At 43.7% G+C, this 23,114-nt stretch overlaps 3 protein-coding genes across 8 annotated transcripts in view; all 3 read right to left on the minus strand.

Moving 5' to 3' along the window:
* Positions 1–12,908, minus strand: part of ehbp1l1b (EH domain binding protein 1-like 1b) — a 32,051-nt gene extending 19,143 nt beyond the window's left edge. For 4 of the 6 annotated variants that reach the window (XM_071545982.1, XM_071545979.1, XM_071545976.1 and 1 more), the window contains exons 1-9: positions 12,432–12,908; positions 7,538–7,595; positions 7,349–7,444; positions 6,513–6,566; positions 5,939–6,117; positions 5,369–5,487; positions 2,101–2,166; positions 1,762–1,920; positions 124–334 (exon numbers count right to left, since the gene is read on the minus strand). In XM_071545982.1, coding sequence (XP_071402083.1) covers positions 124–334; positions 1,762–1,920; positions 2,101–2,166; positions 5,369–5,487; positions 5,939–6,117; positions 6,513–6,566; positions 7,349–7,444; positions 7,538–7,595; positions 12,432–12,535 — 1,046 coding nt within the window. In that variant the 5' untranslated portion in view covers positions 12,536–12,908. Of the gene's footprint in view, positions 1–123; positions 335–1,761; positions 1,921–2,100; positions 2,167–5,065; positions 5,153–5,368; positions 5,488–5,938; positions 6,118–6,512; positions 6,567–7,348; positions 7,445–7,537; positions 7,596–12,431 lie in introns of all 6 variants that reach the window. The other 2 variants (XM_071545980.1, XM_071545981.1) reach the window with 2 other exon arrangements.
* A 2,182-nt stretch (positions 12,909–15,090) lies between these two features.
* Positions 15,091–17,902, minus strand: fam89b (family with sequence similarity 89 member B). Its single transcript, XM_071545989.1, has 2 exons — positions 17,287–17,902; positions 15,091–16,891 (listed from the first exon to the last, which is right to left on the minus strand). Exons 1-2 carry the CDS (start codon positions 17,518–17,520, stop codon positions 16,646–16,648), a joined length of 480 nt encoding a protein of 159 aa, XP_071402090.1. The 5' UTR covers positions 17,521–17,902; the 3' UTR covers positions 15,091–16,645.
* Positions 17,903–18,481: 579 nt separating this feature from the next.
* On the minus strand, positions 18,482–22,090 carry znrd2 (zinc ribbon domain containing 2). Its single transcript, XM_071545974.1, has 4 exons — positions 22,053–22,090; positions 21,188–21,339; positions 20,994–21,078; positions 18,482–20,790 (listed from the first exon to the last, which is right to left on the minus strand). Exons 1-4 carry the CDS (start codon positions 22,066–22,068, stop codon positions 20,342–20,344), a joined length of 702 nt encoding a protein of 233 aa, XP_071402075.1. The 5' UTR covers positions 22,069–22,090; the 3' UTR covers positions 18,482–20,341.
* Positions 22,091–23,114: the final 1,024 nt, after the last annotated feature.

The raw sequence follows: 23,114 nt of genomic DNA on the forward strand, positions 1-23,114 counted from the left end.
TGACTCAGTGCAGACACTCAGACACCCTCTGCCAACTTAAATGGTTTGAGGCCAAACTTATCTGTAAGCATCCAAACCAAGTAAACTCAATTTGACTGATGTGACATCATCTCATGACCTCACCTGATCCTTCTTGGCTCAGCTTTGCTTTCTGTAATTGTCTCCTTAGGGTCCTGGGCTGGTCTGACTGGCTGGTGACTGGCTATCCTGATGCTGGCGACCGCCCTGTTGCTTCGAGGAGACTCATCGCCGCGGCTCAGAGAAACTGGAGTTGTTTCCTTGGCAGCAGGGGTCATTTCCTTGACCACTTGGGCTGGGGGGAATGCCGATGACCCTACAAAAGGGCAAATACAAGATCAGGCCATGAAATAAATGGTCTTTACCAGAATGAGAGGAAAGCGTGGTTTGCACCAGAGAACTGCTTCTGTATTTGACATTTTCACACATCAAAAAGCATCAGAGAATTGTCTTTGAAATCACTTGAGGTTGAAATAATCCCTGATAGAAGAATAGTTTGAGAAAGGGCAGTTGGCTGGTGTACCTGACCAGCAGGAGCTGAGCTCAGCAGGAGGAGCAGGAGCAGAGGCAGGGAGCTGAGAGTGAGTGACAGAGAGAGGGGAGGAGGAAAGAAGAGAAGAGGAGCGAGGGGGCGAGGAGCGGGGAAGGGAGGCAGAGAGGGGTGGAGCCTCGGGGTCACAGAGAGCATCAAGGTCCGGAGTAGTCAATAGAGGGATTGGGCTGATGTCGCCCCCAATCAGAGTGGAGTCCAACCTCAGCCACGCCCCCTGATCACCTGAGGAAAGCAGAACGGGGAACGCAAAGGAAACGAGAGGAGAAAAAAAGACGTGGAGAAGGATAGCATTAGTGGAGAAGAGTACAAGAGGAAAAGGGGAGGAAAGATGAGGAAGAGAGAGAAAAGGTGAGCAGGGGGAGAGCAGAGATGAAGAGGATGACAAGCAGTGAGGGGTGAAATGAGGAAGGAAGAGAGAGTGGGAGAGTGAAGGTGAGTTGAACAGTTAGAGAAGAAAGGAGAAGCAAAAGAGGAGGAGAAGGATGGGTGTGAGAGTATGGAGGGACAGAAAATTTGGTATTGAGAAGATGAGATAGATGTATGATTGTGAAAATGGAAACAAGAGGAGAAAGGGGAAAGGAAAGAGGATTGGAAGGAAAGAACAGAAAGGAAATGTAAATAGTATGATTAGCACAGTCAGCAGTGTCACTGGCGCCAGGCAGCAGAGCAGTAATGTAAGCTTCATAATGACAGTATTCTTTCCAATAAACAAGTAACTACCTCACTGTCTCGTCACTTCACCATCTCTGTTAGCTGTCTTTGGCCTAGATAAAGTCTGGCATCTTATTCTAGTTTGATTTGACCTGGACTGGAGCCAGTGCAGTACCTGGCCATCCTCACACCACAATATACTTACTAATTCTTAAATTGACATCTAAGATATCCCTATGTTTACATTTGTGTCCATATATTTATAGTATTTTATTATAATCACCTGTTAATTTATTACAATCACCTGTTATTTTCCTACCAAGATGGCTGTGTGGTGATGTAACGGAATACTATGAATAAGTAGGTTCACTAAACACTACTGTAGACCAAGTTGTTTTAATCTTTCTTTATTTTAATCAAGCTCAGTAACTAAAACATTTAATTCCTGATTCCTCAGGTTCACTCATAGAGAAAGCTATTAACGCCACACCACTCATGCTGATACCACTCGTACCATTCAGTTCATTGACAGTGGTTACCTGACTCTGAGCTAGAAGGGTGAGATTTGGGGAGAGGTGGTGTTGTAGCCATGTTAGCCCCTGTCTCGTCAAGGGGAGGGGCATCAGGGGAGAAGGGGGAGGGAGAGGTGGGGCGAGCCATTGACTTGACAATCTGAGGTCTGAAAATATGAGAACGAACTAATAGAGAGGACGCAAGACGGACATCAAGCAAAGAGAAGAGAAGAGAACAGAAGAGAAAAGAAGGGGAAAAAAGGGAGAGTTAATGGATTGAAATGAATGGCAGTAGTAGATTAGTGGAATACATTGGATCATGTGATGATATAACATCACTCTAGACCAATCAGAGGAGAGACAGACCAGCGACTGAAGTTGGCTCATCTGCAGTTTGAACCTCTGGGTGGCGCCGCTGATATGAAACTGGAACTGAGGAGAGGAAATCAGAAGAGGAGAGGAGGCGAGAGGAGAAATGAACCAAAGAAGGAACAAAGAGAAAGCAGTGAGTGGGTGAGTGAAAAGGGGAACAGCATTACTTCTTTTATGGCATGCGGTTAACTCACATCATGACACACTGCAGAAGTGATCTGTACCTGTACTGCACAGACATGTTTACTTTGTTCTTTCAGTCGTCTCTCAGCAATGGCAACGACCGACTCAGGTTGTGTAACCAACCCAGTGCGGTGCACCTCAGCTCGGCTCAGTCTGGTAGTTTAGCAGTGGTTAGTGTTGTCACAATAATGGAGATTTCAATACTAATTCAATACCACTGCAAAACAAAAGATTGAGCTGGAATTCCATTTCAATGTAATCTCCAGAGGGTGTATATGTATGGAGCGGAATATATAGATAGAGGAAGGAGAAGAAGAAGAAGAAGAAGAAGAAGAAGAAGAAGAAGGAGAAGAAGGAGGAGGAGGAGGAAGAGGAGGAAGAGGAGGAGGAGGAGGAGGAGGAGGCTCTTGACAGCGGACTGCAGCAGTCAGAGGAAAACAGCTGAAAACATGGCAACAGTGTCAAATAGTTCACCACATCTTGAACTGAATCCCAGTCCACCTAAACTAGTTGATAAAATTGGTTTCAATTACAGAGCCAACAAAGACAGATACCCAACCAGCACATCAAAACCAACGTTGGAAACATTGCTACAAAACTGTCCAAGTCAAGCGGTGTAACACATTGCTTGATGTTTTTTCTTGTTTTGCCGCGGTTCTGTAGTATTACCGAATGTTTAGATATTAAACTTAGTATTGGTATCAAAGTCAGAATTCTGGTATCATGACAACACTACCAATGATCCTGATCATGCATATAAGTATTCTAGTATACACACTTTCTACCACACACATGAAGCTACATCATGCGGAGAGACGTTCCAACAAGAATAATTGTACGTAAAAATTTGGTCAATGGAAAAGCTGCATGCTCGTCAGCCAGCCAGCCAGCCAGCCAGTGAATACCTTTTCCTGAGCTGGGCTGGAAGATTCTGGGCAGGGAGGGAGGCTGAGATGGGGTCCGGGTGAGTGGAGGGTGTGCGGACGGGGTCTCAGAGGACTGGGCGGACTTGTGGGGAGGGAGGGATTCGGAGGGAAGACGCTTGGAGGCAGCAGCGGGGGTGACACGGGGCAGAATGGGCCCGGCGGAAACAGAGATAGAGGGCTTTTGGGGGGCCGAGGAGGAGGGTGTTAGGATAGCAGGCTGGGGTGATGGCGATGTAAGGGAAGGAGGTTTGGGAGTTGATGAGGTAATGCCTGTTTCTGAGGCGTCAGGAGGCTTAGAGGGAAGGGTGGAGGCGGTATTTGAGGGAGCTGGGGCTTTGTGGGGCTTGGGTGAGGGAGGATTAGGGGGAGAGGAAGGTTGGGACAAGGAGGGCGTCGCTGAAGAAGGCTGGGGTGAGGCAGCAGGTAAAGTTGGTGCCGATGGAGGATGAGGAAGGGAGGAAGCCACAGCAGATGGAGACAGAACAGAGGGAGTGTTTTGGGAAGAAGGGGTGGCTATGGATGCTATAGTCTTGGAGGATTCGGGTGATGGAGGATTAGGAGGAGACAGTGATACATCAGAGAGAGGCAGAGCAGAGGAAGGAGAAGGTGTAGCTGCAGTGGCTTTGGAGGTCTTGGGTGATGGTGGATTAGGTAATGCAGAGGGTGGAGGGAGGGGGTCAGGTGAAGCGGGACCATCAGGCTCAATGGGGACAAGTGGTTTTTTATGCTTGGACCGGGGTGAGGGTTGAGGGGAGGGGCCAGGGGAAGGCTGGGCCCCTGATTGGACAGGGGAGGCGGCGGAGAGGGCGTGTCTGCAGCGACGAGGGGAAGGGCGAGGAGCGATAGGGAGAGGGGGGCGGGAGTTGAGGGCAGGACTGGGAGGAGCAGATCCCTCTCTTCCACAGGCTGGATAGGGATGGATGGATGGGTGGATGGATAGATGGATGGAAGTGGATGTTTGCAGAAAGAGAAAGTGATAAAAAGGGAACAACAAAAATGTCATAATGAAAATGAAATGGCACTGAAACATCACATGTCAGTTAGTTTTGCTGTTGTCATGAAGATCCTTTGTTAATCACATGACTTGTTGGTATGATACCAACAAGAAAACATGAACCTGTGGGCCTCTTTGGATATGACTGGTTGTTTACATGACTGTGAACACTGAGAATATGGGCATGAGGTATGACGTCAGAAATGGATAATGCAGGTTGAGTTAATGAAAGGGTTGCATATTTGCATATACAATGATATGCAACCTTATTTAAAGGAGAATATCTGTGTTATTTAGAGCTATAGCCCACTTTACACTGACAAAACTATCTTAAAATTAACTGCTGTCCCAGCTAACAAAGACGCCCTAAATAAGAAGACATGGATGTGACAAATAAGTTTGTAAGGTGTCATGTTTTTGATGGATTATTTCCTGGCAGAGACCAGCTATTCTCCATTTTAGTGTTGATAACATTATTCTGGACACAATCATCTCCATGTGAGTTACATCAGGAGCTTTCCAAGCCACCATCCGAAATACAATATTTTAGAGTCATGAGTCTATCGTCATGTGATTCTCAATAACGTATTTGAGGTCCAGATGAGAAATATGTGGTATGCAAAGAACTTGGTTAGGTGGTACTGCCCAGTAATGTGGGAAGGGCTGCAGAGGAAGTCATGGAAGAACAAATGACAGGAGTGTGTGAACTAGTACAAACAGAGATGCCAAAAGACAGAGAGAGGGAGTGAAAGAGACACAGACAGAGAGACAGAAAAGTACCTGTCTATAGCTCCTTCTCTCTGGCGAAGGCAAGAGAAACAAAAAGCAAGAGAGAGAGAGAGAGAGAGGAAGCTACCTGAGGGTGGAAGAGTGTGTCCAGTGGAGTTTCTCTTGTCAGGTGGAGGGGGAGCGGGGCGGTTGGGGCGGGTTAGAGTGTGTGGAGCTGGCAGCCAGGACAGGAAGGACAATAACAGAGGCATTGACAGGAAAACAGGGTGGAAGAGGAAGCAAAGTCAGAGTAGCGACGGGTGAAAATATTTCAAAGTGAAGAACAGGCAGAAGAAGCAGTGTGTGTATGTGTATGTGTGTGTGTGTGTGTGTGTGTGTGTGTGTGTGTGTGTGTGTGTGTGTGTGTATGTGTGCGTGTGTGTGTGCCTACCTGTAGCAGTGACAGACTTCTTGTCCTCCTCCTCGTCGCTCTCATTAAAGTCATCGAGGTTGCCGATATCGGTGGGTTTGACGCTCATCAGGCTGGCCAGACTCTGCATGTCTTCATCACTAGCCAACAAACACACAAGAGAAACATATATGACAACATCATTATGTGGTGATAAGCTCACAGATGACATGACTACTAATGGTCAAACACACACGATGACAGATAATATTGCCACTATTGGAAAATATAATTGAGTATGTTTTAAAATATTTGCACTAGTTGAATTCAAGCTGCCCAGCGATCATTTATCGAGTACTTCTGTCTGGGATAAACAGACAACATGACATCATCAGCAAGAGACAGGTAAATGGTATGACATCATCTTTACGGGGCAAAATCATGGGACAACTACCAGTCAGCACATGGACATCATAAACATAGACATAGACATAGTCATAATTATCATAATAATCACATTAATCACAGTAATAAAGAACTGTGTTTATAATCCATAAACACCATGTACTGATGTAATAACTAGTAGCAGAAAGAAAAATAACTGCTACTCACGTGGCTTTTCCCTCCCGGAGGAAGACGCAGGACAGCGACAGCTTGAGCGTGGCCTCCACCACTTTGACAGACAGCGGCTTCAGCTTCAGCGTCAGGTCGGTCTGGGTGGGGGTGGGGCTGGCAAACCGCTTCAGGTTTATGTCCGCTGATGCCAACACCTTACGATGGCCCTTGCTCTCCTGTATGAGACAGTGAGGGTGGAAGGCAGGTAGGGATGGGTGTTGAAAAATTATAACTATTAATAAACTACAAATTTTAAAGCATCAAAATATACAAAATGTTTTATTCTTGAATACTAATTGTTGAATGTACTGTTTATATACAGTAAGTTTTGTGGATTTTTTCATTTATTACAGCAAATGGCATATTTAAGATATTATGCAGAACATAATTTACTCAATCACATAATGAAATATTCTTCATTCAACATAGATGAATACTGAAAAAAGTATCAGTTCATTAACAGTACTGAGAAACAATGCATGACCCAGCTCTATACGTTGGCACTAGAGGTTTAGGATAATTGACTAGTTAGGTAATGAGTTAGATAGAGGAGAAGTCTAGAGATACTTACACCCTCAACAACAAAGGTCCAGTCTTTGTCCTCAAACTGATCTGCATTGGGCTCCTGAGGAAGCAACAACATTACTCCATATAATTGGAGTGGAACAAGCAATGTGTAACATCCTGTCTACTTGTCTGCTTAAAGGATAAGGCCGGTGTTTTTTTAATGCATTGCTTACCGTCAACAAATCCTAGAAATAACAAAATCAGCAATGATTTTGTTTTGCCAGCAAATCTCGTCCATGTAACCGGTGCCCAATGAAGCCATGTCCCAGCAGCCATAGAACTCCATTGTATTAAAAAAAAAACAATTAAAAACACGTCAAAGAGCCATGCTGCTGCTCTGGGCAGCATATCTCATCATCACGATGCACCGGGCCAGCAGACTTTTTCCTCAAACAACTTAATAAGCCGGCTGTAAACACGTTTGTGATCTCAGGAAAGTTGTTCTGTAGCACCGAAAATAGTCCCCGGCGTAATGAAGAATTTGTTCCCATTTGAATTTGATTTGGTAATAACTACAGTAGCTTGACTTTTCGTGGTAACAGTTAGGGATTTTTAAAATTGAAACTATGTCTTTGTGAGCTGTATTTCAAGGTTTTTAGCTTACAATTGAAGCCAATGACTTCCGGGTTGACGGCTAAAAACGGTACGTGGGAAGTCAGAAAGTAACAGGAGTAGAGCAAACGCATTGTTGATTTTGTTATTTTCATAGGATTTGTTGATGGTAAGCAATGTATTAAAAAACACCGGCCTTATCCTTAAAAAAAAAGGTATGTGAAATCAATTCTTTGTATATCGCACAAGTATAAAGTATAATACTGTGTCCAGTTGTGATAACAGTACCTTGAATAGTGTAACAGAGATGTCGATGTTCTCCGGTACCGGCCACACCACCATGCCTCTGTACGGGTTCTTGATTCCTGGCTGCCAACTGTGGAGCTGCACAACAAACACCATGTTAGAGAGAACATCTGTGTGTGTGTGTGTGTGTGTGTGTGTGTGTGTGTGTGTGTAGTGTTTCAGTAGTTTCACCTTGGAACACATGCGTCTGTTCCTCCTGGTCCACACCACCCTCAACTTGTCTGGTTGCCTGGAAACACATCAGATTACACCATGGCATGTCATTACATGAACAACCCATCTTATATTGATTACATACATACTGCTCTACTGATCTCCAACCAAGGCAAAGCTTCAAAAAACAAATGTGAGTTATGTGAGCATTGTTCAGATTGCCATTTTTTTCAACATTAAAAGCTCTGAAAAAAGCCTCAGAGAAAACATTATGACCAAAGAATTTCTTCACACTCTTCTAAATTTAAACACTAAGCTTAACTGGAGCTAATTCCAGACAAAATCTGACAAATTGAATCAACTCTTATGTAATGTCTGGGTGTAACGTCTCAACAAACTGGATATCATACACACAGAACACTGGAGGTCTTATGACAGTCACTGCTAAGTAAGGATACTGCCTTGGAGTCAAAGACAAGACTGTGTGTGTGTGTATGTGTGTGTGTATGCAGATGGCTGTGTGTGTGTTCATGGTATGTTTGTCTAGTCTGAGTAAATTGTGTGTCAGTCTATCAGTATGCATTCGCAAGGATGTAGATGTGTGTGTTTGTGTGTGTGTGTGTGTGTGCAGGCAGCTGTTCCTTTGTGAATGCATGGCATGTGTGTCTAGTTTGAGTAAATTGCGCGTCAGTATATCTGTATGTACTGTACTGTATCCGCAAGGATGTAAATGTGTGTGTTTGTAAAATATGTGTGTGTGTGTTTTCCATTGTATTTTTTTGAGGCCTCTGCAGTACAGGAAGTGAAACAGGAAGCTGCTGAGTCATGTGACCTGGGTCTATCTGAATGTGAGGTGTGCCTCTGAGCAGGAAGACGGAACCCCCTTCACCAGGGTATGCACACACACACACACACACACACACACACACACACACACACACACACACACACACACAACCTCATACAAATACATCTGGGCATGATATTACAAGAAGAAGTACTCCTTTAAACTCAACTGCTAACTCTGAATATACAAGTATCACCACAGCATTCATAACACCCACGCATGTTCCCCATAATATCTCTAGTAATAGTTTATAGACAGTAAATCGTAGCTATACTGGACAAATGATGGCTAGCTGAGGCTACTATGCAGTAAATTGTCTCAGGTTGCAGTATAAGTATAGCAATAGGAAGACTGTGTGTGTATATGTGTGTGTGTGTGTGTGTGGGGTATGTGTGTTAGGGGGTCAGGAGTGGCATCAGAAATAGACTGGCAGGCACAGAGCAAAAGGACTGGAGGGGAAGAAAGAGGAATGGGGGTGGGTGGAGGGAAGGAAAGGAAAATCAGAAAGAGGGAAGACCCGAAACTTAAAGACAACTTAGAGAGATCTAAAATGCAAATGACTGCGATAAATTTAAACTGCGAGAGGCAAAATAACAATTGTTTGTATTCAGTTTTACTCCAGAAAGTCTATTCTACATCAGCAGTCTGGCATAAGACAGTTTAGTCACATACAGTAACTATGTATTGTGGTTCATATTACATTATTCAGAAGACAATAGTTATATATTCCATATCTGACTGAATTATTGATGAACTTTATTAACCTCCATATAGAAACATTGTTCAGGTTTTAGAAAGATGAGTACAGCATGTGACCCACAGACACTTTCACAGATATTTATAGGCATAAATGCAGCTGTTTCTCAGCAAAATTATGACACTAACTTCTCTATTTGTGCAGTCGTATGATTTTGTCACATGTTTTAATTGCTTTTAGCAGTGCCCTGGTTGTTGCTGGTGTTACTTGTTATGCTGGTTACGGTCTCCACGTCCTAATGTGTGCGCTACTTTACTGTCTCTTTCAGCATTACTGTTGTTATTGTGTTTTCTGTTGCCCTCTGCAAATGGCTACACTTCTTATCTTGTCTCCCTCTGTGTTTTTCTTTCCATTTCCTTCAATTCCCCATCAAGAGCTTCTTTGCCTCTTGTCAGGACATCATTGAAAAAGAATTGATTGACTTAAACATATGATATGATAACATATGATAAACACAGTGTAGGCACAGTGCATTCTCATTGCTCGTCTTTTTTTCAAACTCCCTCTGTAAATCCAACATCTAACATAAAGCTTAAGAAATTATTTACACTCGTCATATGTCAGGCATGATAGTTGCAATTTTCACGAGTGCAGTTGCAAATGCAAATCATCTGTATCACACCTACTCTAAGCATGCATCAGAGCAACAAGTGTGGGTGACAGTCTCCAAGGAAGCCAACTCTCTCAAATCATAGCATTAAATTAGAACACCCCCCCCCAACACACACACACACACACACACACACACACACACACACACACACACACACACACACACACACACACACGTACACTAGCAGTGATACAGCACAAAACAAACTTGTGTACAGCGCATATGACTTGTTGTGAGACATGTACATCCCCCACACCACACACCTGGCCGAGGGTTCAGTTCCCGGCTGTGACACTCGCTGTGTCACTCGCTGTGTCACAGCCCATTAGTGTCAGTAACCTCCGTCACAGACGCTGAATACAGAGCCGAAAACACACAAGGAGTTTGGATGGCCTGCTCTCCTTTAAAAAAAAAAAAAAACATCTTGTGCCTGAAAATTTGGAAAAAATCTCCAGTGTTTACTCTCTCTTTGGTTCCTGTCTCCTTCTTGCCTCCTGGATGAGGCTTTTAAAAAACTCTGATTTCATCATGTGTGTGAGTAATCACTCTTTCTAAATCTAAATCCTCCTCTTTCTAAATCTCCGCTCTCACTCCCTCCCTACCCCCCTCTCTGAGTCCAATTTTGCCAAAGCCATACAACACAAGGCCTATCCCTCTGTTAAAAAGTCAGAGACTTTATTCACACCAGCCTGGCTTCAATCACTGCAGCGGAGTACTCATCGGTGAGAGAGTGAGACAGTTATCTTATTGCACTACTGTAAAGACGCTTACACAATTATTCCGCCCTGTAACCTGGAGAGATAAGGAGGTGAGGGCCTTACTGACATGTGGGCAAGGGTCTACTGAAGATACTACCTCTCATCAGTGTTAGATCCAGTCGGCTTTTAAAGGGAGAAAATGTAACAAAAACTCTTCGAAATCACACAAGGTTCTGCTTCATTAATAGTCTAGAGGAATTGCATTTGACATGATGTTGACATCTACCGTCTAATGGAATAAAGTGAATGAGACTACAGAGATTCTTATTCAAACTATGTAGGCTACTTAGAAATTCAAAGGTCAAGAGTTAGACTGGAATGTGAATAGAAGAGGTTTTGATGGTCATAGCGTGCCTCATGGTGTGAAACAAGAGAGTATCAGCCCATATGAGGATCTTATAAATTTAAGGCTGTCAGGAATCAACAGCTGTTTGGGTTTGGTTAAAAGCAGAGTATACATTGCCATAATAATAAACTTTTTCCATAATATGTGAAAATCACCGGTGTTGTGAAAATAACCACATTTGAGCAAAATGCCATGCTAACCTGTGAGGTGTGTAACCTGTGTGTTTTTCCAGAAAATGTGCTCTGTTGTGCTTTAATACAGTTTCCAAAGAGAAACAAAGTGAGGATCTTTGTCAAAGGTTGAGTTACGACACAATGGAGAAACTTTTCAGAAACATGTGACACCTCAGAAGTTAAGAGTTTTCATAAAATATGGTTATGGATAGGTTTTTAAGATGTTTAAGGTACATTTTCAGGTAAACCATGAACCATCTGGCGAGATGAACAAATTGGCTACCAAACATCTCAATAATGGAAACTAATGGATTCTGTGATGGTGATATCATCCGTAACTTTCCCATATGTGAACCCCAGAATTTCCACTTTTGACTTTCCTTTGATCACAGTCCTGTTGCGTCACTGTGTCAGAGCTGAACAGAGGTCCATACTCTGCATCATACTGCCAAGCTTCAAGTGTTTTGCATGAGGTATGTAACAGGAAATTGCACAACGGGAGAAATCCCTATGGCTTGAACACTAATAAACCGATCTGATTACATCTCCGAAATGAAATAAGAAAAGTGAGTCTGCTGTGAATGTTTATGCTGAATTATTCAAAATTAATGTTGAATGTAAAACTGTAAATCAAATTTAACACAGCCTATTTGTAATGTCTGACGGTATGTATTCTTATACAGTTTTCCCTTTTCAATAGGAAAGGAAAAACACAAACAAACCAAGGCTTTAACAATGCAATAGAGTATTGAATGTAGGCTATCCTATGTAGAGTGTTATGTATTGTCTGTACTGCATGTATGTCTAATGTCCATAGCATGTCATGCAGAGTATGTGAGGTCCTCTTGTCTCTGTGGAGAACCATGTGTGTCAGTACTGTGGAAATTGTTTATATGTCTCTGGACCAATGGGACCAACACAAATTGCTGTACAAATTGCTGTAGGCTAGGCTAAGTGATTTTGAATAAAGTCTGAATATGGTCTTGTGGTGAAACTTGAATCCCTAAAGATGAAACAAAATGCATTCACATCAGTCACCTGGCCCATCTCTCTCTCTCTCTCTCTCTCTCTCTCTCTCTCTCTCACTCACTCTCTCTCTCACGCCCTCAGTATCCTCCACAGTCTGATCCTGACAACCTTCATAGCGGAAACGGCAGTAGCCTATTGACACACTTCATGTTGATATTAACATCCACAACTTGATTAATATGCTCATCCTTACTCATAATGGAGTCTTACTATAATAGCGTTCACTGGCAGGGCATGTGCTGTGTGCGTATACTACGCCCTCGGAAGGCTATTTACAACTCAAACAGTGAAAAACTTTCCAATTGCACAGGGCAGAAAGTTGTGAAAACTTATTATATCAAGCAATAATGTCTCCAAACACTAAACTCATCTGTCCTTCACCTACTCACCATTTCTTGGTGCACTCCAAAACGAGTTCCTGGTAAGAAGCAACAAACTGAAACTTTGAAGCCTTTTTGCCAACCCGCTGCAGTCTTTTCCACACCGAAGTCATATTTTTCCCCTTTGATGAAATGAAAAGTTATGAAATAAAATAACAACAACAACAACAACAACGATCCAGCTTTCTTTGTCCGCTCGGATCCGTTCCTTAAAAGGTCCGCTGGTGATGAACCGCCTCGCTCTCACACAAGCTGCGACTTGCGCTCATTGGCAATAAGTTGAGTCACATAAAAAAAAAAGAAGAGAAATGTCGCCATGTACCGAAGGGAAGGAGTCATGTACAGATCTGACAATTAGGATAGCCACAAGTAAAGAGGAACCGAATCCGCCCGGTTCAATGCCGTCCACGGGCTAAATAACCTGAAGTTTCAAAACTGCTACTGTAACTCTCATTGAGAACTTCTCCCTATAGTTCTCTGGCAGTAATCCACATGGAGACAGCGCAGCTTTTAGTCAGCCTGGTGTTGTAATATAGGCCTACTGACTTCAGAATGAGTTCACCCTCCCTCTTTCCCTTCAGTGACAAGCGAGAGAGAGAGAGAGGGAGAGAGAGAGAGAGAGAGAGAGAGAGAGAGAGAGAGAGAAGCTATGCAAACCCTATGGTGATGCAGCACTATGCAAAGTTTTTATCTTACAGTAGGCAGTCTGTGGAGTCGGTGAGGTAACACGGTCTCACACCTGTAGACTTTGATCCTGACTGTCTGTGTCACTGGAACAGTCTTATCTGAGAATGGCTGATTTTACTTAATCAGCTCCACAACCTCTCCACTCTCCTCAGGTCTCTTGCAGGCTACAAGGCTTGTTGTAAGTAACCATGCAGCTATCAGTCTATCAGAACTACTTCACCCCAACCCAGCCAGTGCTTCATGTTCAGATACATAGGGGAAGTGTCATGGATTTTTCTATTTTTCATTATTGAGTTCATAGTTATAATTCTGTTCACTTCCTGAGTCCCAGCTGCGTCATTCAGCCCCGACCAGAAAAGTGTGTTTCATCTAGTTAAATAGAGAGGCATAGTTTCCATGGAGAGGGCAGACTTGACTAGGGTCAGTGTGTGAGTGTGTGTGTGTGTGTGAACAGGCTGGGTCAGAGCACAGGGATTTTCCTCAGTGAGAGCAGGAGTGTATTTTTAGGAGAGGGCAGAGGGATGGATGGATGGACAGAGGCAGCTGGGGCAGACAAGTGTGGACCGGGGGGAACAAACTCTCCCATGACTCAGAGTTGGCCTACAATCCTCTAATACCCCCCCCCCCCCACCACCACCACCACCACCACCACCACCACCACCCCCACACCCACCACCAACACCAAACAAACACACATGCATACACACCTAACAGCATGTGTTGTCCTCTGTTTTCAGGATCTACCAATTAGCACCAACTGAACTTCGCAGCCTGCCAAGCTTACCTTTGTTTTACTGTCCTGCAGCCTTGTGAACAGTTGTGCACTGACCTGATCACTCTGCCAACTATTTCACACCATATTGTACCGTATGCTTCCAATCCAACACTGACATCTGAAAACAGTGTTCTTCCTTGTACTTCCTTGTCTCCCTTTTCTTCTGTTATAACTTTTGGGGTGCCACTGTTTCCTTGGTGTCTTGACTGGTCTCGTCCAGCTTCCTGTTGCTGAAACAATTAGTCGATTAATCAATTAGTCGATTGACAGAAAAGTAATCGATTATACTTTTGATGATCTTTTTAGTCATTTATCAAGTAAAAATACCAAAGATTTGCTGGTTACAGCTTCATTAATGCTAAGGTTTTCAGCTTTTCTCTGTTTCATATCATTATAAAATGAATGCTTTGGGTTTTTTTTGGCTGCTGGTCAGACTAAGTAAGCAATGTTAAGACATCACTTTGGGCTCTGAGAACTTTTGAGGGGGATTTGTCATTATTTTTGACATTTTATATACAATAGATCAATAGATTAATCGATAATGGAAATAATCGTTAGTTGCAGCCCTACATCTAACACCTTATTGTCCTCTCCAGCGCTCCCCAGCACCCACTGCACTGACCTTTAGCCCGATAATGACCTTTTTTTTTTTTTACTTATCACCCAATGTAATCCATAGTTAGATAGATGGACAAACAAGCAAACAAGCAAAGAAAGACAAAGAGGTAAGCAGGAAGATGGACTGAGTGACTGAGCAGGCAGAGACAGAAGAAATTAAAAAGACTGTGCAGTTGGTTTACATTTCAGACATTTCGCTGATGCTCTCAACTGAATGCCTAAGTGATGAGCGAAAGACAAAAAGCAGACACTCAAAAGCTCAGAGATCGACAGTCAAACCATCAGGCAGGCAGGCAGTCTATCAGAGAGACAGGCAGGCCGGCATCTAACAATATCCACAACATATGTTGATTATAAATAGAGAACAGCATGGGACTTTCTACTGAGACGTCACTCCCCTCATTCCTGCTCCCACCACAGCAAATGGTTTCCCCCACGCTGCTTTTCTACAAGACTTAAAAGCAGGAGGGCTGCAGGAGTGAAGGAGCTTTCTCGACTGGAGATAGTCCGCCCCCTGTTGGTCAGATTTTGTAATATCAGCCACTGATTATATCAAGTTCAAGGAATACTGTACATATCTATGGCATACACTGTAGTTTTATTTTAAGATTGAGATACAAAAGATCATAACAGATGAAGTTGACAGACTACAAAGTTACACATATTCATTCAACGACTTTGCCAAAACATTCAACTTTCAGCTGTATAAAACTGTAATACATTTTGTTTGAGAATTAAACAACTCAATCCAGAGACTTTGAAAACATTTTTGATAAACCAAGTTTGATAATCCTGGTTCCTATCCAGTTAGTGGGCTTTGAGATGTGGAAGGCTCAACTCAGTATATTATGACTATGATGAGCTGAATTTGCCTGGGTCCAACATCTTAAGTGCAGAGGAGCTGGCTATTAAATTAAAGGGGAATTCCACCAAAATGAATTTTTAGGTTGATGTTCTGACAGACAGAGATCATGTCCTATAATTTGCAGAGTTTTTTTTGTTGTTTTATGAGTTTTGATTTATGAGCTCTCAAGATCAAGGAAAATGTATTCCAGTGGTTGAAAGAACATTTTCTAGACGGTCATGCTCCTGTACTCATAGTAAACAGCTGCTATTTCTTTGTCTGAATTCAAGCATTCAAACATAATTTTCTGTGGAATTCCTCTATATCTTTAGGTATGGAAAATCTATTTATGTGGCAAAAGTTCACAGATTAGATTGACAGGTTTTGGATGTACTGTATGTTGCTCAAGCCTCTCACATTGATTCACTTTAATGTTAAAGGGAACACAAATTATTGATTGGTAGCACTTCTGTTCTTTAGAGGCCATGCCACTACATGGCCTGAAGTACTGTATGATAGGAAAGTCTATTTCAACATGTAATACAGGGTGTCAAAAAAGTCTTGTATCATCAGGAAACCACCAACTAAACAAGCATCAAAACCAGATTTCAGAAGCGTGATCTGTAGAGTATCTACCATCTATAGTGCCACTGTCAAAAATAAATGTTTTATCTCACCTGCCAAGGGCTGCTAAACTACAACAAATACCTGCCAAGAATAATTTTTTAATAATTGATTTGCTTTGATCTGATTGGCTCACAGTCAAAATGTGTGACAAAGTATGAGAACAGGCAAAGACCAAAGACTGCATAATACCGAGGCATTCAAATGTTACTGTTTAAAATGCACTCAGTGTAGTGGGTGACTATTGATTATTGACTATTTATGTATCTGCCCAAGACAAATTCTACCAGCATTTGGTGCTTAGTGGGCGGTTAATTTTGGACCTGACATAGACCAGAAAGAAAGAAAAAATATAAAGTCCATCCCTGTGAATCCAGACTTTTCGGACACCCTGTATACACAGTATGGGGACAGCTGTAGACTTAAGGTTAGAGACAGGCTTTGGAACAATTTGGGCAGGGGAAGTCAATGAGTTGCCCTCTCCCCTGTCTCCACAGTGTGGGGATGCCCCTACATAAGGCACTTCACCCCCAGTTCAGTGGTCACCAGTTGAGGACTGGCTGTCTCCCAGGGGTGAGTGTGTGTTTAACTGTATGAACGTGACGCAGGGCGGAGCTGAAAAAGAGCATGAGTGCTCCACAAATCCTTCTTCAGACAATCAAAGAGTAAAAAACATTAGGGAATATGAAAGGAGTCTTTGATCCACTGGTCTCTGGAGTTGCTGCTGGGTGGAGGCAGAGGCAGGGAGGAGGAAGGAGCGGCCCTCTGCTCCTCCTCCTCCTCTTCCTCCTCCTCCTCCCCCTCGGAGTAGCCGTTGTCGGCGCTGTCAGAGAGCAGCGAGGAGCCTTTGTAGTCCTGGATGGCTTCATGCAGCGACCACAGCTGGCACAGCAGAGACATGTCCAGCTGACGCAGACCCACCTGTCGAACACACACACACACACACACACACACACACACACACACACACACACACACACACACACACACACAGGATCAAACTTTGTCTAGCCATGTGGCAATCATAGCAGATACTGTATATGAAAATGATGCAGACATGTAGCTCTTATATTGATGGAGACACTATAACCAGACAGACACTAACATACACACATAAACACACACAGAGACTGCAACAGTCAGACACGGATAGTCTGAGAGACAAAGACAAAATCTATGCACCTATGCTACAGTCACACGTGCGCGCGCGCACACACATGGAGAGGGAGAGGGAGAGAGAGAGAGAGAGAGAGAGAGAGAGAGAGAGAGAGACAGACAGACAGACAGACAGACAGACAGACAGACAGACCACCTACCATCTCTTTGCGCAGCAGCGCCAGCGCAGCGTCCAGGCCTGCCGGCTTGCTGCTACCACAGGGCGCGTCCCCGCCGCCCCGGCTGATGTCCGCCTGGATGCGCGCTCTCTTGCTGTGCACCTTCTCGATGTCCCGCCACGAGCCGCCGCTGGAGTTCAGGATGCCGCTCAGGCCTTTGGGCAGCGGCGGGAGCCCCTCGACTGCAAACACACCCCCGGCCTGAACCCCGTTCATCCCAAACTCTTTAGACTGGATCTAGTTTCACACTGCAGGCAAAGGCGACGCCGCGTTCACAGTATCATGAGCGTCTGGTGAGCATGTATTTTCTGCATGGACGTCCAGTCAGAGTGTAAAGACAGAAAACCAATTCCTCAAACGCACATACAAGGTAGTGCATTAGTCTGATGAGCACCTATACTCACCACCACCTATGGGTGCTGTGATTGCTTCTCCCAGAGTGCAGCAGCAGAGCGGCGTCCGAAACCGTGCAAACAGATTCCTCAAAGGCAAAAGCAAGTTAATAATGCGTCTTTGTCTTTGGGATGTATTTAGTCAAATGTGGAGGTCTGGACTGCCGAATTCATCATGCCAGGCTTCCTGGCTTTGTTTTGTTTCCTTTCTTCCTTTGTCTGGGAGAGTTCACCGACATACCCCGGCTCCGCCCGGCGATGACCGCGCCCCGCCCCGCTACCGTTCAACACAGTCTATATTTGGGGAAAAGGGAAACTGTCAGTCCAGCCTGTCTGATTGGACAATGGCAACTGGATACAGTATCTCAAGGTGCAACTGTAACATACAAAGACAGAGCTTTAAGTCCAGTCCTAGCCTACCAAAAATGACAGCCATCCCAAATAAGGCCAGCTATTTGGTGGATTATTAAATGAAGTAATCAAAGTGAGGAAGGACAGTGCATCTTAATGGCACTCTTACACTCCAACATTATTCAATTCAAACTGTCCGAAACAGGCCTGAAATAGTGCAGCAGTGTCGGGTTATGGTGAAATTGAATACACAATATGGCTCTGGGTCTGGTGGTTTTTCATCTGAGGTAGCAACATTTGATTTTAAATAGAAATACAATATAGAAGTAGATTTGTATTTAATATACTGCTTAAATATTTTCTCACAAACAAAACTTCATGGCGGAATGCATTTGGCACCCTCTGGTGGAAGAAACACACCATAAACAGTCTGCTCAACAGGCAACGCTTTCTTTATTCTGGTACATAATTAGGCAACTGAGAAACTTCCTTGGACAACACTGCAGCTGGCTGTTCCCATGTGAAGCATCTAGAGATATACAGTACACAAACAGTCCATTTGTTCTAGAAAGACTTTTTTTCCAGGAGTCAAGAGTGATAAGGATTTACCTCTGCCAGTCATTCTTCCATCAAGTCATGCAGGCGAACACTGAACCATGCACCCTAATCCTAACCCGCCTCACCTGCACATCGCCGGATCAAACAACCAAATTCATCATGCATCAAAGATTTATACTTTACACTGAAAGACCTCAGAAGAGCCAAGACACAAAGCACCAAACTTTGCATCACCAGAGGCAAACCATAGAGAAACAGAAATGCGTTTGAGCGTGAGAGATAACAGCTAGATTGAAAGATGTGTGTGTTTGTATGTGTGCAAAAGCAGGGTCAGATCAGAGGACAGGTGTGTTTATCAAAGAAAGTCTATGAGTTATAATGGACAATTTATAGCAGTAACTTCCAACCATCTTCCATCAAGGGACAAGAGTATGCAGGGTTTAATTTCAACCAAACACTACAACAGCTTATTTCTCAAAACAGTTACTCCCTCTCTGGTTGAAGTTGTGTTAATCATTTGAAACCAGCTGGTGTGTGATTGGAATGAAAATATGCATATTCTTGTCCCACAATTGGACACCACCGATTTATAGATTGTGTATAATTGTTTTACTCCTAGCATCTGTTGTTCACCAGTAGTTATGTGGTGATCAAATTATAAATATTCCACTACAGATGTGAACGAGGTCCTCTGGTTCGATTATGAGTGAACTGCATTGTGGGCACACAGACACTCATGCTGTGCACACACACAAATACACGTGCATGAGCGCACTGACACAGCTGTTAGGTCCGAGATGGATTTCAAAGCGCAGAATAAGAACTCATTTTATGCTGTCAAACGGAGCTGGGCAAAGAAATAATGGCATTATTAATACTAAAACTAATTAATTATTATCATCATTAGTAGTAGTAATCTTAATAGTGGTATTACGTTGCTTATACTGCACTTGAGTATGAATTGAAACAAAACTTTTCATTTATGTTGTAGTTTCTTGTTGGCAGAGATGGAGGTTTTACAACCAACTTGCGCATGACAGGGGATTTCAGACCAGGCTAATACAAAATATTCCTCACTAGCCAGATTTTGAATGGGGCCTGATGGTCGCCCCGGGTCAGTGAGCCGGGCAAGAACCCAAAATCCTCAAGCTGCATCCCTGCTTGCAAGTGGTTTGTCCACTTGAAAGGGTTTTGAAGGATCTGACAAGCAGGACTGGTCTGAAATATTCAATGGTTCAGAACATCCATTCATTGTGCTGGGTTTGAATAACAATTAGGTATAAAGAAGGCATTCTTTTTCATTTTTACCCCTACTAAAGCCAAATTAACTATGAAAGCAGTATGACCACGCTGCCATTATTTTACAACATAATATTGATTTAGCCTTATTTTAAAATGATAAAAAGCCAATTGTTTTCAAATGAATCATAACAATGAATATGCTTGGAAAAATTCATTTTCATCATCACTGAGGAAAAAAAACAGCCAAACATTCAAAACTTTGTTCATAAACACTAATGGAAGCCTGTAAAAAGTGAAGTCAAGAGTACCTTGTACACTTCTGACATTTTAATCCTATTTCAAGTGCATTTTTGCCCAATTCCGCATTCAACTCTAAGCATGGGTTCAGTCAAAGAGAGTCGTTGAAAAGCAGCTGACCAGAGTCATTAACCCAAAACAGAGGCAAGCAGGACCAGCGTTCCCATTAATCCGTGGGCCCAGCCAGTCCAGGGTGGCTACTGGTTGAGCTCCCTGAGGCTGCGCAGCGACTGGGCACAGCTGGTGATGAGGCTGCACAGCTGGATGCTTCCCTCCAGGGAGGCCGAGCTCTGTAGCTGGGAAGTGGCCCAGCGAAGTTTGGTTAGAACGGCTTCCTCAGCCTCTTGTAACACAGGATGGTGGGTGGTGCTTTGTGGGGAGGCAGAAGCTAGGGCGGGGGGGTAGGTGGAAGCCAGGACTGTGGTGGGGGCAGGGGTGGTAGGAGCAGGGAGAGCAGGTGGAGGCAGGGGGCCTCTCAGCCCTGCGGCGGCCCCCTCACAGTGCTCCGGTCTCGGTTGAGGAACTGACCCGCTCCCCTGGCTGGTGCTGGGGCCTACGTTCAGTTCAGGGGCTTGGGACGGTGCAGGGGGCTGAGCTGCAAGCTGCCTCTCTCTGACCTGGGACAACGCTGCCTGGGCATTTAGAGCTGAGTGAGAGAAAAGGAAGAAAGGGAGATAGGAAATTAAGTAATGAAGGGAGAGGGTGAGGGCAAGAGGAGAGGTGATGGGGGAAAGGAGAAAGAATGAGGAGAGGACAGAAGACAAAACAGGAGAGGAGATACAATTAACCACAACTGGTGTAGTTGACACAGATGCGCATTAAGTTTGTGTGTGTGTTTGTTGTGTGTACCAGGGTTGTCCTTGTCAACATCAGAGTCCAGCTCCTGACATGATACACAGTAGTTCTTCTGCTGCTTGTCCTGGAGAAGAATTGTCTGGAAACACACAAACAAACTTTGTTTAACCCACACACACATATATTACACCACTCCTTTTTTTCCCCATTATTCAGACACCATCAAAATAAAACTCCACACCACTCACCCCACACAGCTCACAACACTCTCCCAGCATCTTGTATCCTTTCAGCAGATAGTCTCCCATCAGTTTGCTGATTTTGTCTTGTCGCTCCCTGCGAGCCTGGATCACCTTCATCTCCGCCTCTGTCGGAGGCTCCCACTCAAAGTCCTCGTCATCTGGGAACACAGTAACAGAGTGCTGGTTTAATTGCAGTACACCTACACAGGGAGTGTACATTCATCCTCACAATGTGTTTAATATTTTTGTTACAGATGCTGTGACACCTGCAGATAGCATTTACATATAATTTCATTTTGTGTCACTATGCACTATAGATGTGCAGGAACCACACTTCATCAACTTGCACTCCTTAGCCATCTTAAAACCATAGCTGTAGTAATACACAGCACCACAACACAGCCCTACATTACCTAGCTAGCCACCTAAGTAGATGCCTTAATTTAACGTTAATAATATGGAACAGTTTATCCAAACAGCAATATTGAACTATGAGTCTGTACCTTTTAGCATTTAGCTAGTAGCGTTACCCAAACAGTTTAGCTTATTTCAGGGGACACTCGGCGTTAGATTAGTAACCTGGCTAACATTAGTTATTGTATTCAATTTATGTAGGTTAAGACTATTTCACGTAAAGTACTCGGCTAGCAACTGATGACAAGCTTGCAAGCAAACGTCGAGATGTCAACCGTGCTAAGGTAATGTTAGCTAACGTTACGTAGTTAACTAGGCGGTATCAAATCTTAATTTGAAAAATAAAAATAAAGACGAGACTCCTTTCCTCTGCATACGTCAAGATAATTCCGTATCAACGGTGTGGCTGAATGGGATAAAAGGCAAAGTTAGTTCGCTAGCTATGAAGTTCACAAACCTCCATTCAAAGCCATGTTGCTTCACCGCTCCTCCGCCACAGCACGTTGTGCGTGATGACGTCAAGGAGAGAACTCGTGTGTCGTCGTCTTCTTCGTTGGACTCACGGCAGGATAGAAACATTTCAGGCGTGTTGCTGCCCTCCACCGGTGTAGAGGAGGTGTCCGTCTATGATACGATCATACGACACGATTTATGATACTCTCGCTATAATCGTTTCTACGTGTGTGTGTGTGTGTGTGTGTGTGTGTGTGTGTGTGTGTGTGTGTGTGTGTGATGGGCGATATATAAACCCTGGTTTGAGTAAGGCCGGGTCAGGATCCTCCTCTCAGTGTTTCCTGAAGATCCCTCTCTGATCCAACATCCAGAAGTATTAGGTTATCTTCCTTATCCTCTGACTTTCTTTCCTTTTACAGCACAGATAATCCCAGGTTAACCTCAGTGCCCTACCCACTTAGCCTAAAGGAGTCCAACTTTGATCTTGTTTTTATGCTTACAATAGAGAGCAAAGATCAAGAAATTTATTTGGAAGTCACATCTTTAAAAACATTCACATAGGGAAGCATTCTGGACCAATGTTGTCTCTAAGATGACAGTCTGTTGACCAATAGCTGACTTTGCCATACCTTTAGGGCTGAGTGAATTGACACCGCTGCTCATCTATCCTCCTGTATAACAATATTACATTCTTCTCACACAAATTTGACAACTTTTTACATCATAATTGTCCTCTGTGTGGTAGAGACACACTGTCTGGCCTATAGGTAAAACAGAGAGTGACAGAATCTCATTGCAGTTCTTACACGTCGTCTGACATTTCTCCCCTTCAGAATATCCCCAAACTGCTCACTTTGACCATGAAGATGAGATAACCCAGAGCCACGCCATTTTGTTCCAGCTGCTCCAGTGGAGGCAGAAGCCAGAGCTCTCTTAGTTTACAATATGGAGGAACAACAGAACAGTGAATCTGTGGTCAAGTTGGAAAGCAAGCTAAAGCTGCAGTCCAAATTTTGCTCAGTGGGAAAAAAAGAATGGGAAATTTACATTCTAACTATTTAAAGTG

Source organism: Centroberyx affinis, unplaced genomic scaffold, assembly GCF_046629955.1.
Source record: "Centroberyx affinis isolate AG114_WGS23_722 - 3 ecotype Tasmania unplaced genomic scaffold, CSIRO-AGI_Caff_v1 ptg005081l_1, whole genome shotgun sequence".
Lineage (NCBI taxonomy): Eukaryota > Metazoa > Chordata > Actinopteri > Beryciformes > Berycidae > Centroberyx > Centroberyx affinis.